General features: G+C 37.1%; 1 protein-coding gene across 2 annotated transcripts in view; it reads left to right on the top strand.

Annotated features, from left to right (window-relative positions):
• Positions 1-18,025, top strand: part of NVL (nuclear VCP like) — a 110,452-nt gene extending 92,427 nt beyond the window's left edge. For both annotated transcript variants that reach the window (XM_057726899.1, XM_057726900.1), the window contains exons 21-23: positions 319-407; positions 3,259-3,329; positions 17,759-18,025. In XM_057726899.1, the coding sequence (XP_057582882.1) occupies positions 319-407; positions 3,259-3,329; positions 17,759-17,803 (205 nt within the window). In that variant the 3' untranslated portion in view covers positions 17,804-18,025. The remainder of the gene's footprint in view (positions 1-318; positions 408-3,258; positions 3,330-17,758) is intronic.
• Positions 18,026-18,875: the final 850 nt, after the last annotated feature.

Here is an 18,875-nt window from a genome sequence, read left to right as displayed (position 1 = left end):
GTGTAAGTTGCTTTCTACTGGCTGGTTGTTTTAGAGTTTTTATATTAACATTAGTATCTATAGTGATTTAGCATGGGAATATTTGTGATTCATCGCATTGTTTCCTTCATAATTTCCTTTCATCTAAAAGTTAGAAATATTTTAGGTGAAAGTTAAAAATTCTTTCCTATTGACCGTGATCAGTTTATCCCACCTTTTTGGTCAGTGTCTTTCCTGATTGTTTAACATGTGACTTAAAAGGGAAATTGCTATCAGAACTTTTTCTGGGGTTTTGCAGTGTCTAAGAATAAATGAATAAGAATGCTTCTTTTATTACAGGGGTGCAGATCTCTCTGCTTTGGTACGGGAGGCTTCTATCTGTGCCTTGAAGCAGGAAATGGCAAGACAGAAGAGTGGAAGTGAGAAAGGTACAGTTCTCTACAGAATCTCTCAGTCCTAGTTAATTATCACACTGGATACCTAAAATCACTGTTAACCTGGAAAATGACCATTTTCTAGCATCTGTCATCTGTGATATTAAAACTGACATTTTTCTAATGAGACCTTTAGCAGCTGTTCTGGAATATTATGTAACCTCTGTGGCTGACAACTATAATAATAGCAGAGTTATTTGGTGCCTAGTAAAATGTATTCGTCTTTCCATATTATCACATGCAGACATTTAGAGTTAGGCAAGTAGGTCCATTTACTGTCTTCATCATGAATTTGGTCCATTTATCAATACTGGAAAACCTTCTCATTTTTTTGCTAAGGTGATACCTAGTTTCCTTTTAAAATGTAGCCTAAATTGAAGAGCTTAGAAAACACACACGAGAAGTGAAAATTGAAAGAACTTTCCATATACTTACACTTTCCTTTGGAACCATATCAACAGCTTTGCACTATTCCTCACATATGACAGTGTCTTTGATTGTATTATTTGGGTGTGTGGACAAAAATGGTTCATTTGTGACCTGCAGTCCGACCACGCCAAGTACAGAGATAGCTTCTACTTTGCTTGGCTCCTGGGACAGTTGTTTGATCAGTTGCAGTGTATGGCCGTCTTCCTTACAGTACTGTCGAATACTGTCTTCAGAAAGACCTGCCCTGTCCTCAAAACCCGTACTTTCATCCGAAGTTCAAGTCTATATTGATCTCCTTTTATTCAGTAAATTTCCCAGAAGATGTCTGTCTTTGTTTGTATTTATTTCTTTTATTCTTTTCCCTTTTTTCTTTGGCAACCAGGAATCTTGGAGCTAACTCTTGTTTACAATTAGAGCAGCATATGCTTTGCTTAGATTCGTCAACACACGTATCTTGATTGTTGTTTAATTTTAAGATTCAGTTATCTGAACTTCTTTTATTGTAAGCTATTTTAAGTTCGTTTTGGAAGTGGGTGGGATATAATTAGCAAAATTAGAATGTCTTGTAAAAAATCATTATGTGGTAGTATGCTACCTGAGAGCTAAATCTGATGACTCTCTTTGGATTTGTCACTAAAAATTAGGAGGCCTCTATATATGTATTGGCTGCTACTAATAATTCTGATTGGGGACTTCCCCAGTGGTCCAGTGGTTAAGACTCCTTGCTCCCAATGCAGGGGGCCTAGGTTGGATCCCTGCTCGGGGAACTAGACCCTGCATGCCTCTACTAAAAGACACCACACGTAGCAATGAAGATCTCAAGTGCTGCAACTAAGACCTGGCGCAGCCAAATAAATAAATATTTTAAAAATAATAATAATAATAATTCTGATTGGATGTTATTTCATAACCCTGTAATGAATTCTGACATCCTTGCTTTGCTACAGTTTGCATTTTTAGCTGCCTGTCCTTCAGGGACTTTGCATTGATATCTTATTGAACCTGTGATCAGTAATGCCATTCAACTTCCATTTGACCTGTTCAGCTACACACTGTGTTTTACTTTTAGGTAAATACACTATCTTAATATCTGTATAAAACTTTACTATTTTAAGTATAGATTGTCATCACCTAAGTTGTCATATTAAAATTGTAAACCAAGCCTTATTTAACATTTAGTTATTAGAGTTCTCTTACTATGTGATAGCATAACCTTATAAGGAATTAAAATACCCTTCTACTCTAGTGTACTAATATGACCTATGTGTATTATGTATTATGATATAACTCCATAGCATCTAATTACGTGTATGCACTCTTGAATACTATGAAATTCTATTTTCCATTCTTAGTTAAATTTATTTGAATTACCTTGAAAGAGAACAGTTCTGGTTCTTCTTCATGAACGTTGCCATTAAGTTAAACAGTACAAAGATAAAGGGTCATCTGTTTATGAGTGATAGTTCTCTTTGGGTGGTACTGCATTAAAATCTGATGCACAGAGGGTGGGGAAAATGGGGAAATACTGATCAAAGGTTACAAACTTCTTGCTGTAAGACGAATAAGTTCTGAGGATCCAGTGTACTAGTTAGCAGTACTGTGTTATACACAGTTAACCCTTGAACAACATGGGTTTGAACTGTGCAGGTCCACTTACACGTGGATTATTTTCAGTAAATATATAGTATAGCACTACGTGATCCACAGTTGGCTGAATCTGCAGGTACAGAACCGCAGATTCATAGGGCCAGCTATAAAGTCATATGCAGATTTTTGACTGAGGATCACCACTCCTAACCCTCACATTGTTCAAGGGTCAGCTGTACTTGAAAGTTGTTCAGAGTGTAGATCTTCAAAATTATTACCACAGAAATAAAAAAGCCATCATGCGGGGATGAAAGTGTTAATTAACCTTATTGTGGTAACAGTTTTGCAATATATACACCCATCATATCACGCTGTACTCCTTAAATATGTTATATGCCAACAATATCTCAGTAAAGCTAGGGGGAAGACAAAGTAGCAAAACATATGAACTTGTTTTTTTTTAAAGGACAAGAATCTTTCTCTAATTAAATATGGATAAAGTACTTTTTAATATAATTTGTTCCACAATCAACTGTTTTGATTGCTGGGGGGAAAATTACACTTTTAAAATATATGTTATAAACCTTAAGCATTTATGTAAAGTTAAATATGGTCAGGTATATGTAAGTTAAATTAAAATAAAAACATGTCTAAAAACTCTGAGCAGAATATATCTGGCTTGAATATTGTTCTGAAAAAGAAGAGAACCAATGTCATCATTAATCTCCTCAGTGTTCCCCTTGAACGCTTAGAAGTCTCTCAAAAGAAATTGTTATAAATCACTTTTAGCATATACCCATATGTGTATATTTATGCATTTGCTCCACAGGTGAACTCAAGATTAGTCAGAAGCACTTTGAAGAAGCTTTCAAGAAAGTAAAATCATCTATATCAAAAGAGGTAAGCAATGCTCTTAAAGGTATAAGAGAAAAGTGACTAGAATTGAGAGTAGTAGGTATGTGAACTCATGAAAACAAGCAAAACAGTTGCCTCTGTGAGAGTGTACTTGAGAGACTGTAATTTTGAATGCTTTTAGAGACAAAGAGAAAATGACCTTTTCTGTCTGCTTCCACAATCTCAGAATTTTTAATCTGTCTCGTTCAAGTATTATCTGACCTGCTTCACCCTTTTAAACAAATAATTTCTTATCTTCTTCAAACTAAGCACAAGGGACTTACCTGTAGTTTCAGGAAAGTGAAAATATTTTCACCATAAGGTCAAAGAAGGGTTAAAAATCCCTCTGACTTGTCCCTACAAAAAAACTGCCAGATTTATTTCTTACTGTGTTCAGGTATTCTGTTTGTTATAAGTTAAAATGTTTGCTATTAAGTGAAGTCGGGTTACTGTGACCCTTACAAAGAGTTTGCAGGGAAATATCCAACCCTAGGAAATGTCTGTATTGAGCACTGTTGTGATAAGTTTTGTTCACTTGGATACCTAGTGTTCCGGGACTCCTAGAAGTCTAATGTGCCTTGGCCATGAGATCCTGTTTTTGACCCTACTAAAAATTCCTTTAAATCATTATCCATTTATTACCAGAGGCTCGGTGTTTATGATTATTGATTGAAAACGCTGAAGTCCAAATTCAAACAGTTATTGGGCTGGCCAAAAGTTCGTTTGGGTTTTTCCATACCATCTTAAGAAAATTGCTTAACATCTTACTGAAAAACCCGCGTTCCATTGTCTCCAGTCTTGGTGTAAATGCTCTTAAGTTAGTTGACTATCTTGTCACTTTTAACTAAAATAATCAGTTAAGGGGTTTGGGCTGGTGGTGGTATCTTTTAGGCATATGACTTAATTCTTTTTTGTGAAAGTCAGGTCAGCTGAACCTGGACTGAGTCTTTTACCATATTTGAGGAAACGAAAGTCTGCTTTGACCTCTCAGGCATTTTTGTATACTAGAGGAAATGTTTTTTGTTTTATTGAATATCTTTGAATAAGATAGTCTTATTAATTAAAATCAGGAACAGTTTTAGTTAATCTTATTGGCAGTTTTCATTCTGATCAACAAGAGTAGTGATTTAGTCATTACAAAAATCTTTTTTAATTGAAAACGTTTCTTCCTACAGCCAGGTTTTGAGGCTTTTCAAGAATGAGGACATACTGGCATAGCTTCATGTTTTGCCTCTCTCATCCTGTTATTTTTTTAATTGAAATTGAATTTACCTATATAATGCACAAGTACAGTTCTTTAAGTTTTGGCAAATGTAACTGGCACCGCAATCGATATAGAGAACATTATCATCACTTCAGAAAGTCCTCTGTGTCCCTTTGTAATTGTCAGTCCCTTTCCAAACGCTGCTCCAGCTAACCTCTGATCTGACTTCTCTCATCATGCTCTAACTTTGCCTGTTTTAGAACTTTATGTAAGTGGAATCATACAGTATATACTCATTTGTCTGGCTTCTTTTGCTCAGTGTAATGTTTTAAAGATTCATCCACTTTGCTGTGTTTTTCACTAGTTTGATCTATGCTCTTGTGGAGTAGTTTTCCATTTTATGAATATACCACAATTTGCTTATCCTTTTCCCTGTTGGACACTTCGGTTTTTTCCAGTTTTTGGCTTTTGTGGATAATTGTGCTCTGAATGTATGTGGATGGTGCACGAGAGAGAGAGAGAAAGAGAAAAGGTGGTCTAGTGGCTAAGACCCTGTGGTCCCAATGCAGGGGTCCCAGGGGTCCCAATGCAAGGGTCTCAGGTTCAATCCCTGGTTAGGAAACTAGATCCCACATGCCGCAACTTAAAAAAAAAAAAAAGATCCTCCTGCATGCCCCAACTAAGACCCAACACAGCCAAATAAATAAATAAGTAAATATTTTTTAAAAAATAATATGGAGAGGCTGTGGAGAAAAGAGAACCCTCCTGCACTGTTGGTGGAACTGTAAAGTGATACAGCCACTATGGAAAACAGTATGGAGGTTCCTTAAAAACTAAAAATAGAACTATCGTACGACCCAGCAATCCCACTACTGGGCACATACCCAGAGAAAACCATAATTCAGAAAGATACATGTACCACAATGTTCATTGCAGCATTGTTTACAATAGCCAGGACATGGAAGCAACCTAAATGCCATCAACAGGTGAATGGATAAAGAAGATGTGGCATATATACACAATAGAATGTTACTCAGCCATAAAAAAGGAACAAAATTGAGTTATTTGTAGTGAGGTGGATGGACTTAGAGTCTGTCATACAGAGTGAAGTAAGTCAGAAAGAGAAAAACAAATACCGTATGCTAACGTATATATGGAATCTAGAAAAATGGTACTGATGAACTCAGTGGCAAAGGAATAAAGACACAGTGTAGAAAACAGACTTGAGGACATGGGGAGGGAAGGAGAAGGTGGGTCAGAGTGAAAGAGTAGCATTAACATTTATACACTACTGATTGTAAAATAGCTAGTGGGAAGCAGCTACATAACACAGGAAGATCAACTTGATAATTGGTGATGACCTAGAGGGGTGGGATAGAGAGAGTGGGAGGGAGGCTCAAGAGGGAGGAGATATGGGGATATATGTATAAATACAGCTGATTCACTTTGTTGTACAGCGGAAACTGGAACAACAGTGTAAAGCTATTATACTCCAATAAAGATCAAAAAAAAAATAATAATAACCAGGAGAGGAATTGCTGGGTCTTATGGTGAGTGTATGTTTAACTTTATAGAAAACTGCCGATCTTCTTTCCAAAGTGGCTGTAATACCACTTTGCATTTTATGAGAGTTCTAGTTGACTCACACTTTCACCAACACTTGAATATTTTTAGTCTTTTAATTTTAGCCATTCTGCTGGATGTGGAATAATATCCTGTTGTGGTCTAAATGTGTGTTTCCCCAATGACTAAAATGTTGAGCATTGTTTCATATGCTTATTGGTCATTTGGATATTATTTTGTGTCCTCATCTTTTGCTCTTAAAAAACTGAGTTGTTTCCTTATTATTAAGTTGTAAAAATTCTAAGTTTATCTTGGATTGAAGCCCTTTATCAGATATGCATATTGAGGATATTTTCTTCTAACCTGTTGTTGACCTTTTTATTTTCTAAAGGTATGTTTTGAAGAACAGGAGGTTTTAATTAGGTGAAATCCAATTTATCTTTTTTCTTCTTTTTATAATCTGTGTGTTTCTGTCGTAAGAAATCTTGACTATCCTAAGTTTGCAAAAATGTTCTCCTTTGCTTTTTTTCTAGTAGTTTAATAACTTTTTTTTTACATTTAGAGCTATGATTCATTAAGAATTAATTCTTTAATATGAGGTATAGAGGTCATGATTACTGTTTTCCATCAAGTTGTGTAGTTACTATGGTCCTGTTTGTTGAAAAGATTTTCCTTTCATTGAAGTATCATGCCCTCTTTTTGAAAACCAGTTGATCATACATGCATGAACCTATATCTGCACTCTTTATTCTGTTCCATTGATCTTTATATCCATTTTATGCCACTCTACCTTTTTTGCCATTCTGTTGATTATTTTAGATATATTAATCGTGAAATCAGCCAGTGTAAGTTGTTCAGATTTGGGGTTTTTTTTCCCTCAAAATTGTTTTGTCTATTTTAGGCTCCTTGCATTCTCACATAAAATTTGCAATCAGTTTATCAATTTCTGCAAAAGAAAGCCTGCTGGGATTTTGAATGGGATTACATTGAATCTGTAGATCAGTTGAGAGAGCAGATATAAAATAGTGAGTTTTCCAATCCATGAACTTAATATATCTGTTCATTTATTTAGATTCATTTTATTTTATATACATTTATTCATTTTTTAGATCCATTTGATCTCTCCCAGTAATGTTTTGAGTTTTCAGAGTACTTTTACATTTTTCATCAAATTTGTTTCTAAGTAACTTACAATTTTTATTTTTTGTAATTTTTTTAAAAATTTGTTTTCTAGTTGCTACTAGTATATAAAAGTTCAGTTGGATTGGGGTTTTGGGGGTTTTTTTTTAGCTGTATACTCATATTCATAAATATGCCCATCCTAGTCATTTGGCCACTTTTTTTAATATAAATTTATTTATTTTATTTACCTCCTGAGTTGGGTCTTTGTTGCTGCACACAGGCTTTCTCTAGTTGCGGTGAGTGCGGGCTACTCTTCATTGTGGTATGCGGGCTCCTCATTGTGGTGTCTTCTCTTGCTGTGGAGCACGGGCTCTGGGTGCGTGGGTTCAGTAATTGTGGCACATAGGCTCAGTAATTGTGGCACATAGGCTCAGTAGTTGTGGCTAGCAGGCTCTAGAGTGCAAGATCAATAGTTGTAGCTCACAGGCTTAGTTGATCTTCCCAGACCAGAGATCAAATCCGTGTCCCCTGCATTGGCAGGCAGATTCTTAACCACTGCATCACCAGGGAAGTCCCTGTATTTGTTTTTGTGCATCAGTTGGTTCTTATATATTGACCTGGGATAACTCCTCCTTTGTCACTCTTTTACTTTCTTTACCTCTAAAAAGATCACTTCAGTTTTCTAGAAACTTGTTTGTTTGTAGAAGTCCCTTCTTTCTGGTTCTGGTTCTGTTTCTGGTTCTTCACAGTTCAAAGCTGTGCCAAAGAACTTCTTCCTTGCTTATTTTTTTTTTTAATTGAAGTATAGTTGATTTACAGTGTTGTGTTAGTTTCTGGTGTTCAGCAATCCAATTCATATATTTATACATGTATATTATATACTTTTTCATATTCTTTTCCATTATGGTTTATTATAAGATATTAAGTACAGCCGCCTGTGCTTATATAAAATAAATAACAAGTAGGACCTTGTTATTTATTTTATATATATAGTAGTGTGTGTCTGCTAATCCCAAACTCCTAATTTATCCTTCTCCCTCCCTCTTTCCTCTTTGGTAACTATAAGTTTGTTTTCTATGTCTGTTTCTGTTTTGTAAATAAGTTCATTTGTATCATATTTTAGATTCTTTATATAACTAATATCATACGGTACTTGTCTTTCTTTGTCTGACTTACTTCATTTAGTGTGATAATCTCTAGGTGTATCCATGTTGCTGCATTATTTCTTGTGTTCTATTGTATGTATATACTACATCTTCTTTATCCATTCCTCTGTTGATGGACATTTAGGTTGCTTCCATGTCTTGGTTTTTGTAAATAGTGCTGCTGTAAACATTGGGGTGCGTGTATCTTTTCGAGTTAGAGTTTTTTCTGGGTTTATGCCCAGGAGTGGGATTGCTGGATCATTTGGCAACTCTGCTTTTAGAAGAACGTCTTCCTTCTGATTTAGGAGAATTGGGTTGAAATTAGAGGAGTTGGATGGTCGAATAAAATCCGTTTCAAACCAAAAGAAAGGTGTAGCATTTGTTGAAATGCTTTTCTAAATGTAAGGTTGAGCAGCTCATTTATAAGCCACCTCTTTCTACTTTTAATATTAGGGCTCTTTTAGTTGTAAATGACAGAAACCCAACTCAAACTAATATAAGTGGGAAAAAAGAGGAATTCATTGGTCCACATAACAAGGAAGTTGAGAGTACTGCTGTCTCCAGGCATGCTAGATCCAGAAACCTCATTATTTCATCTCATGGGGAAAGATGGCTGCCTGCAGGCCCAGACGTACAGGGGGTTTATTAACCCTCATAGCAAGAGAATTCCCTGATAGCTCTGGCAGGAGATTTTCTGGGAGCCTGTGATTAGTCCGGCTCAGGTTAGAGCTCATGACAAAACCAATCACTATGACTAGCTAGGAAATTAGATACTCTGGCCAGACGGAGTCTAAGGGCCATAGTTTTATAAAGGTCATGACCTCAAACCCTAGAATGAAAGGCTATAGATAAGATGCTGACATCAAGTTAATTGACTTGTTAGTGGCAGGGTTGGGATTTTGAGTCTTTTCACACTAAAAGAGAATCACTAGATTTTGTTAAACATAAAAGTAATACTTACTACATTTTAACCTTTCAGACATACTTACAGAGATAGCGGTTGCTTTGAAGTGAGTTAACATTAAATAAATGATCAGGAGATGTCAAAAAAGAGAAATGAAAGAAGAAAGGTGTGGGTCTTCCTAGGTGGAGCAGTGGTTAAGAATCTGCCTGCCAATGCAGGGGACATGGGTTCGATCCCTGCTCCAGGAAGATCCCACATGCTGTGGAGCAACTAAGCCCATGCGCCACAACTATTGAGCCTGCAGTTTAGAGCCCGTGAGCCACAGCTGTTGAGCCCATGTGCTGCAACTACTGAAGCCCACACGCCTAGAGCCCGTGCTCTGCAACAAGAGAAGCCACAGCAATGAGGAGCCCGCGCACCACAACGAAGAGTAGCCCCCACTCACCACAACTAAAGGAAAGCCTGGACACAGCAAAAAAGACCCAACACAGCCAATAAAATAAATAATAATAAATAAATAAATAAATAAATAAATAAATAAATAAATAAATAAATAAATAAAAATTAAAAAAAGAAGAAGAAAGGTGTGCACATTCTGTCCCAGAGTCTGCAGAGCTCGTCTTTATAGTTTCAAAATGTTAATCATGTTCTCATGCCAGGTAAATCTTTCCTACTAGCTGGTGCCTTTTCTTTCCTTGAAGCAGTTGCCTCCCTGGTGCCACATGGTTATTAATTTGAGGCTGGACAACAATAGCATGTGAAGTGGATTCAGTGTCCAGCAATTGGCTGACATGATAGTAGAGTCTGGCTTAGAGGCCAAATGCAGAAACTTGTCACCTGACCAGGTAAATCGTTGGTAACCAGTTGAGGGTGGGAAGTGAGCACAGCAAACATTCCTTCTCTGAGTCTCTACCTGTATTCCTCATTCATTCCCACTTCATTGGTACCAAACTTTCAGTCTCCATCTAAAGATCCCTGCCCAGGGGGCTTCCTAGGTGGCACAGTGGTTAAGAATCCGCCTGACAATGCAGAGGTCACGGGTTCGATCCCAGCTCCAGGAAGATCCCACATGCCACGGAGCAACTAAGCCCGTGTGCCAAAAAAAAAAAAAAAAAAAAAGATAAAGTAAAGGGAAAAAAAAAAAAAAAAAAAAAAAAAAAGATCCCTGCCTGGTTCTAGTTTCTAGTGAGAGGCCATGTCCTATTGTGGCCCTAAGAAGACTTAATAGACTGATTATTTATTATGACAGATATCCCAACAAAGAACGTTGGACTCTTTTTGCCAGTTGCTTCTCAGCCAACTGTTATTTTCTCCTCTAAGTGAAGTCAAATTCTCTTGTCCAACATGTGTCACTTCACAGACCTATGAAACATAACTTACTTTGCTGGTTTGTTTCTTTCAGTATTAACTGCTCACCAGACACCTGAGGCTAGGTTAACTGTTAATAAATGTTGAGACTTTGAGATTATTTTCCCAGTTATTTATTATCTCAAATTATAGCCTTTTCACTCTGCCTACTGTGGCATTGTTCAGCTGTCAGGAAGGAAACCTCACTCAAACATAAATTACAATTTTTTTTTTTTCCCCTCCTCTCTTAAAGCCGCACCATAGAAACTCTCCTGTTTTATTAACTCGCTGGTTTAGTGTTTTTCACACCCTCTGGCTGGAACACTTTGATTCTCTTCTTCACACTCAGGATTGGGTCAACCATTTGCTTGATCAAGTCTGTCACATTGACATTTATGAGAGAAAAACTTCCCAAGTGTAGTCCCTCTTGCCTTTAGCTGTGTATTGAATTGGCTAAGATCCCATTGTTCCATCCATCTGTAAACATTTATCATGTATCTGCTGTACATATGTCAGACTCTGTGCTAGATTCACGAGATATATTTAAAATCTCATAAGACATGGATTAAGAACCATTTTGAGCAATTAAGAGTTGTATGTAAGCACTACCATAGATGTATGCACAGAATACATATTAACCTGGTCACTCAATTCCATTAATGTTAGAAAATAGTTTGCAAGTAGCTTTTGCTTAGAAGGTATCAACTACAGTATGACAAACACAGTATTACTGATTTTATTAAGACCATATCTGAACCTGTAATTCCTCACACTGTAGAATTTTTTTAATCCTCTTTGGAGCATCCCTTGGAAGGTTACATGTATGTCCTAGTGATGCTACTTGATTCTAATGTATTCTCTTTAATATTTTTAGTGATTATAAATCTTTAAACTCTAAATATTTGATCTCTGGAAACTATACTAGTGAATAAAAAGCTATAACTTCTCTTTTGGAGATAGGCATAGTATGAATTTTGAATAAATGATAAGTGAAACAGATGGCCAGCTGATTATTACTTTGCTCTTTTAAAAAATAAGGCACAACATTAAGGTAAAGAGACTATTTTCCTTGTTTGACATATTAACTGGCCCTTATGAAATAATTACTTATGAAACTAACAATGGTTACTTGTGGAAAGAGAAACTGGGTGACTGGAGGACAGAGGTGTGAAAGTTGAACTTTCATTCCTGTTTGAATTTTGAACCATGTGAATGTATTACCTATCTTTAAAAACTAAATACTTAAAAAATAATAATTTAAAAGGTCTGGAAGAGGGAATTCTCTGGTGGCACAGTGGTTAAGAATCCACCTGCCAGGGCAGGGAACACAAGTTTGAGCCCAGGTCCAGGAAGATCTCACATGCCACGGAGCAGCTAAGCCCGTGCGCCACGACTACCGAGCCTGCGCTCTAGAGCCTGTGAGCCACAACTACTGAAGCCCGCACGCCTAGAGCCCATGCTCTGCGATAAGAGAAGCCACTGCAGTGAGAAGCCCACGCACCGCAATGAAGAGTAGCCCCCACTCTCTGCAACTAGAAAAAGCCTGTGCACAGCAACAAAGACCCAACGCAGCCAATAAATAAATAAGCAAATTAAAAAAAAAAATTCTTCAAAAAAAAAGATCTGGAAGAGCAAAACAGTAATAATAGTTATCTCTGGAAATGAAGGATTAATTTTTTTTCTGCTGATCTGTATTTTCTTAATATTTCTACAAAAATATTGTTTTATAATTTAAATGTTATTTTATTATTAAAAAGGAAATTGCTTTAATCTGGCAATAAGCAAAGCATGCTTAAACTGTCTTTGCTATACATATATTATTTAGCAGTGCTGTTGAAATACAGAGGCCCTTTTATCCTATTTCAGAGTTAATTCAGCATTTCACTAATACCTGTTTTATGTTCACCTTTGACACTGAGAGGTACTTGAAGGGAGTCAGTCCAGTGGTTAGGACTTCGCATTTTCACTGCGGAGGGCGCAGGTTTGATCACTAGTCAGGGCACTAAGGTCCTGAAGCCATGTGGTACAGCCAAAAAAAAAGGCGGAGGCGGGGGGGTAGTGGTACTTGAAAAACCACTGAAATAAGTACATAGACTTTTTTTTTTTTAATTTATCTTCCACACCAGAGGTAGCCTTCCTGCAGTCCAGAAAAGGTTTTCCTTCTTAAATGGAATATTTGCCCTTTCTCTGTTTCAGTGTTCTGATTTGTTAGAGGGAGATAACATCTGTTCTGCCTTTGTTTGTCATGGGATTATCATTAGAATAAAATATAATGGTGTTAATTATTGCTAATTTCCATGAATTTAGCTTGCAATTTCTTTGAATGATTTATTGATTTATTGATTTTAAAAAAATTTTATTTCTGTTCCTGGTTGATACAGCAAAGAGAAGTAGATTTTTTATTTTTTTTATTATTATTATTTTTTTTTTATTTTATTTTTTTTGGTGGGATCTTCCTGGAGCAGGGATTGAACCCGTGCCCCCTGCATTGGCAGGCGGATTCTCAACCACTGCGCCACCTAGGAAGCCCCAAGAAGTAGATTTTTAATATTATTATTATTATTTTTTTTGGCTGCATTTGGGTCTTCATTGCTGTGCGGGCTTTCTCTAGTTGTGGTGAGTGGCGGCTACTCTTCATTGCAGTGTGTGGGCTTATTGCACTGGCTTCTCTTGTTGCGGAGCACGGGCTCTAGGCATGCAGGCTTCAGTAGTTGCAGCATGCGGGCTCGGTAGTTGTGGCATGCAGGCTCAGTAGTTGTGGCAGATTCTTAACCACTGTGCCATTCAGGGAAGTCCTCTGTGAATGTTTTTAAACTCTCCACTTCTCCATATATTTCATCATGTCTTACTTGCATCATGCCAGAAGAGAGCACACTGTGGTCAGACTTGTTGGCTGTTCCCTTGGCAGTACAAGACAGTCTTGTTAATTTGACTTTCCCCAGTCTAGTAGGCAAAGAAGAAACCTTTAGTGCTAAGGCCACTTGGTATTATTCAAAATTATTTCAATCGCTCTGTTCTTTGTCTTTTTATTTGTTTTATTTTTATTTTTTTATAAATTTATTATTTATTAGCTGCATTGGGTCTTCATTGCTGTGCGCGGGCTTTCTCTAGTTGCAGCCAGTGGGGGCTACTCTTCATTGTGGCGAACAGGCTTCTCATTTGCAGTGGCTTCTCTTGTTGCAGAGCACGAGCTCTGGGTGCGTGGGCTTTAGCAGTTGTGGCACGTGGGCTCAGTAATTGTGGCCCACAGGCTCTAGAGCACGGGCTCAGTAGTTGTGGCACACGGGCTTGTGGGATCTTCCCAGACCAGGGTTCGAACCCATGTCCCTTGGATTGGCAGGCGGATTCTTAACCACTGTGCCATCAGGGAAGCCCCTCTTTGTCTTTTTATTTTAATTTTCCTTGTTTTGTTTTTGAAACCAGACAGAGGCACCCTAAAGTTTATATTGAAAAATAAGCAAACTGAACAGCCAGGAGAACTCCAGAAAGATCAAGCTGGGAGTGGGACCTAAAAAAACACTAATGTATTTTTCAAAAGCCTCAATAATTAAAACATTGCAGTAGGAATAAATGAATTGACAGACAAATGGAAGAGAATATAAAGTTCAGGAATGGATCCTAATAGAATACATAATTTATATAAAAATATGTAATGTATAATATTCCTCACACCAGTGACAGAAAGGAGACTATTCAGTGATAGATATTGGGACAATGGGGAAGCCATCTTAAAAAATTAAAGTTGAACTCATACTTCGTACTGTATACCAGGATAAATTCCAAATAAATCAAAGATTTAAATGTAAAAATTAAAACCATTAAAATATTAGAAGAAAATAGGGAGATTTTTCTATGACCTCAAGTAGGGAGTTCCTTTTTTACTGTCAACATAAAACCCAGCCACCATAAGTGAAAAGATTGAAGAATCTAATACATAAAAATAAAGCTACTTAATTAAAAAAAATTTTGTCAGAGGGCAGATGACCAAATGGAAAAATATTTGCAGCTCATATCACAAAGGGCTAATCTCCTGCACACATAGAAAATGACTAGAAATTGATAAGATTTTTAGAAATGGGCAAAGAATATGAGCAGGCCCTTTGCAGGAAAGGAAATGAGCTTGTTAAATACAGGGGAAAATTCTCAATTTACTGGTAATAATAGAAAAGCAACTAAGATACCACTTTTTACCTATCAGTTGGCAAAAATCTCAAAACTTGATCACACCCTGTTGTCCAGGATGTGAGGAAACAGTTGCTCATACACAGCTGATGAAGTGTTGCTCAATACGGCCCTTTTGGTTGGCTCATATTATAATCACAGCAAAGGGTGACCCAGCAACTCCTTTCCTCAGAAATGTAGTTATTCATTGGAGCCTTGTGTGTAATACTAGCTGAAATTCGACTCTAAATGATATAATAAATTGTGATGTAACTACTCTAAAAAGGCTAAAGAATATCTCCTAAATATATTGTTAAATATGTTTATATTAAAGAGTATGAATCATGTATGAAATGCCACCATTAATATAAAAAAGAGGAAAAAGGAAAAAATAATGATTATTTGTTATTGGCTTACATACACAGAAGGAGGATGCACTGACGGAGGGCAGGGGAGGAGAGAGCCTTTCTTCACTTTATAACTGTTTCTGTATTTTTGAATCTTATGAACATATTACCTGTTCAAAAGAATAATTTAACCAAATCACATTTTTTTTTTAAGATTTTAAAGGATTAGAAAAACAAAAACATACTGCAGACATTTCTTGGGGTTAAGTGTACAGGAATGGAATTGCCTCCCAACACTTAAAACGTTAGTTTGACCACAGAGAGTGGTGATCAATTTGCAGTATACACAAATATTGAATTATGTTGTATATCTGCAACTAAAACAGTGTTACATACCAGTTTTACCTTGGTTAAAAAAAAATGCTTGTTAGAATTCACCAGTGAAGCCATCTGGTCATAGACTTTTGTTTAGGGGAGGTTTATGATTACAGTCTTCTTACTAGTAATCAGAAAGAAAAAAAAAAAAGAATAAATGGTGGAGAGCCCACAGCTAGATTGACTTGGCATTCCAGTGACTGCTTGCTGTGCTCTGTTCAAGCTGTCCTCACTGTTGCCTGATGCCTTGAATACATATGTCAGTGTCTGGATTCTGCACTTGAGGTTTGCAAAAAAGTGACTGCTACCGCTGCTTCCAAGTATTTAGCTATATAGAATATAATTTGGTTTTGTTTTAATAGGATTTTTTTTAACAGTTCTAGGCTTTCAGAAAAATTGAGCAGAAAGTACAGCGTTCCCAAATATTGCTGTGCATGTGGCACATGTACTCCAATTCCCCTGCTATCCACATCCTGCACCAGGAGTTTTACATTTGTTGAACCTACATTGACACATCTTTATTACCCAAAGCCCATAGTTTACATTAGAATTCATTCTTTGTGTTCTGCATTCTACGGCAGCGGTCCCCAGCCTTTTTGGCACCAGGGACCAGTTTCATGGAAGACAGTTTTTTCGTGGACCAGAGGTTGGGGTGGGGTTTCAGGATGACTCAAGTGTACTTTTATTGCGTGCTTTATTTTTATTATTATTACATTGTAATATATAATGAAATAATTATACAACTCACCATAATGCTGACAGGAGATGGAGCTCAGGCAGTAATACAGGCGATGGGGAGCGGCTATTAATACAGATGAAGCTTCACTCGCTCGCCTACCACTCACCTCCTGTGTGGCCTGGTTCCTAACAGACCACAGACTGGTACCAGGGATTCGGGACCCCTGTTCTGTGGGATTTGACAAATATGTAATTACATCAATCCACCACTGTAGTGTCTTATAAAATAGTTTCATTGCTCCATGTTCCATCTGTGTTCAATACTCCCTCCCTCAACCCATGATATTTTTACTGTCTCTATAGCTTTGCCTTTTCCAGAATGCCATACAGTTGGAATCATACATTAGTGTTTTCAGATTGACTTCTTTCACAGTGACATGCATTTAAGGTTCCTCCCTGTCTTTTCATGGCTTGATAGTCCACTTTTTTTTCGCGCTAAATATTCCCCTGAAGGCCATCTTGGTTGCTTCCAAGTTTGGGCAATTATGAATAAAGCTGCTATAAACATTTGTGTGCACGTTTTTGTGTGGACATACATTTTCAACTCAATTGGTTAAATACCATGGAGCATGATTTCTGGATTTTCTAGTAAGGATGTGTTTAGTTTTGTAAGAAATTACCAAACTGTCTTCCAGAATGGCTGTACCATTTTGCATTTCCACCAGCAATAGATGAGAATTCTTGATGCTCCACAGCCTCACCAAAAGAAAAAAAAGAAAAAAGAAAAAAAGTTAGTGTGACCACAGTGAGATTCCACTACATATCTACCAGAATGACTAAAATTTAAAAGACTGACAACACCAAGGGTTTGAAGCAGCTAGAACTCTCATACATTGTTGCTGAAAATGTAAAATGATACAGCCAATTCTCTGGCAGTTTCTTACAAATGTTAATGTAGTATAAGAAGCCTCTGCTTCTGCCTCCCATTCGCATCTGGACCCAGTATAGTTTAGAATTTTGTTTTCTTCACTAAACAGACATAGACTTAAGAATCTTTTAATCTGATTTTTACAGCAAACTTTAGTCAACAATTTTAAGAGTCGTGGATATTCCCTGTAAAAAGGAGTGTGTATGGAATTTAAATCAGGGAGGTGAGGTCAGCTCTCTTTGTTTGCTCCGGCTGCTACAACAAAGTACCACCAGCTGGTGGCTTAAACAACAGAAATGTATTTTCTCACAGATCTGGAGATTAGAAGTCCAAGATCAAGGTATTGGCTGGGTTGGTATCTTCTGAGGCCTCTGTTTGGAGATGACTGTCTTTTCCCTGTGTCTTTATATGGTCTTCCTTCTGTGCATGTCTGTCTTAATCTTCTCTTCTTATAAAGATAAGAAGTCATAGTGAATGTAGTAGAGCCCACCCTAATGACTTCTTTTTAACTTAACCACCACTTTTAAGACTCTATCTCCAAATCCAGTCATACTCTGAGGTACAGGGGATGAGGACTTCAACATCTGTATTTTGGGGAACATGGGTAAATGAATGTTAAACAGGGACCAGCTCTATATTCTGTCCTCTCCTCTCCTCTCAGGATCAAGCGATGTATGAAGCTTTGCAGCAGTCCCTCAGCCAGTGACTTCTCCAGCAGCGGGCCTTCGAGGAGTCCAGTGCATTGAGCTGCCAGAGATGCCCACGTGCTCTGAGCTGCTCACTTTCTACTTGACACAAATGTGGTCTCGCATAAGTATTTTATCCTCAAATTAATGAGGCCGAGTCAGTGCTGAAGATTCTTCCCATCTGGCCAACCTTGTATGGAAACACCCTACCTCCTGTTTAAGAAAAAGAAAAAAAATTTTAACTGTCAAAATAAAATAAGATACCTTTTTAAAATAAAATGTTTATTTTGAAACAACCTTGACTGTACTACAGAAAACTTGCAATTACAATAGAAAGAACATCCCCCCCAACCACCTGAGAGTACTTGCCAACCTGATGCCCTATCACCCCCAAATACTTTAATGTATATTTCCCACCAGGATATTTCCATACATAACCAGCCATCAACGTCAGGACATCATCTGTGGTACTTTGCTAACATCTAATCCTCAGGCTCCATTCAAGTTTCTCCAGTTGTCCCAGTAATGTCCTTTATAACAAAAGGATCTAGTTTAGAATTAGCTATTGCAACCAGCTACTGTTTCCTTTTAGTTTCCTTAAAGTCTGTAACAGCACTTGTGTAAACTTACTCTTTTCCCTTGTAATTCATATGTATTTTGTGTGGAGGTGCTTGGAAACCATGTAAATATTCCTTTCCTCATCAAACTCAGGTATTACTATTTTTTCAATGTGTTATCCATTACTGTCATTCTGTGATATTCAAATTGTCCCAGATTCAGCCACTTGGGAGCTCCTTCATTCACACTGGCCTCTGTGCACCTTTCACAAGTCTCTGGCTGATACTTTTGGAAGGATTTAATTTGTGTCATGTTTCATCTCATTCCTCATTTACAGAGCTGCTCACGGTGTATTCTTAGGTTGTTATAGATGGCTACTTTTTTTCCTTCCAAAATTTCTACTCCACCTCACCTTACAAAAATGTTTATGCTACTTTTAAGGATGTAACTGATAAAATGGAGAACATATTAATAGATCAAAGCAAGTCAGATAAATAAGTCCTTTTTTTCAAGGAGTTCACAGATGGATACAGA

Source organism: Hippopotamus amphibius, chromosome 3 (genome assembly GCF_030028045.1).
Source record: "Hippopotamus amphibius kiboko isolate mHipAmp2 chromosome 3, mHipAmp2.hap2, whole genome shotgun sequence".
NCBI lineage: Eukaryota > Metazoa > Chordata > Mammalia > Artiodactyla > Hippopotamidae > Hippopotamus > Hippopotamus amphibius.
Note: the sequence above shows the minus strand (reverse complement) of the source record. Positions and strands in the feature narration are given on the sequence as shown.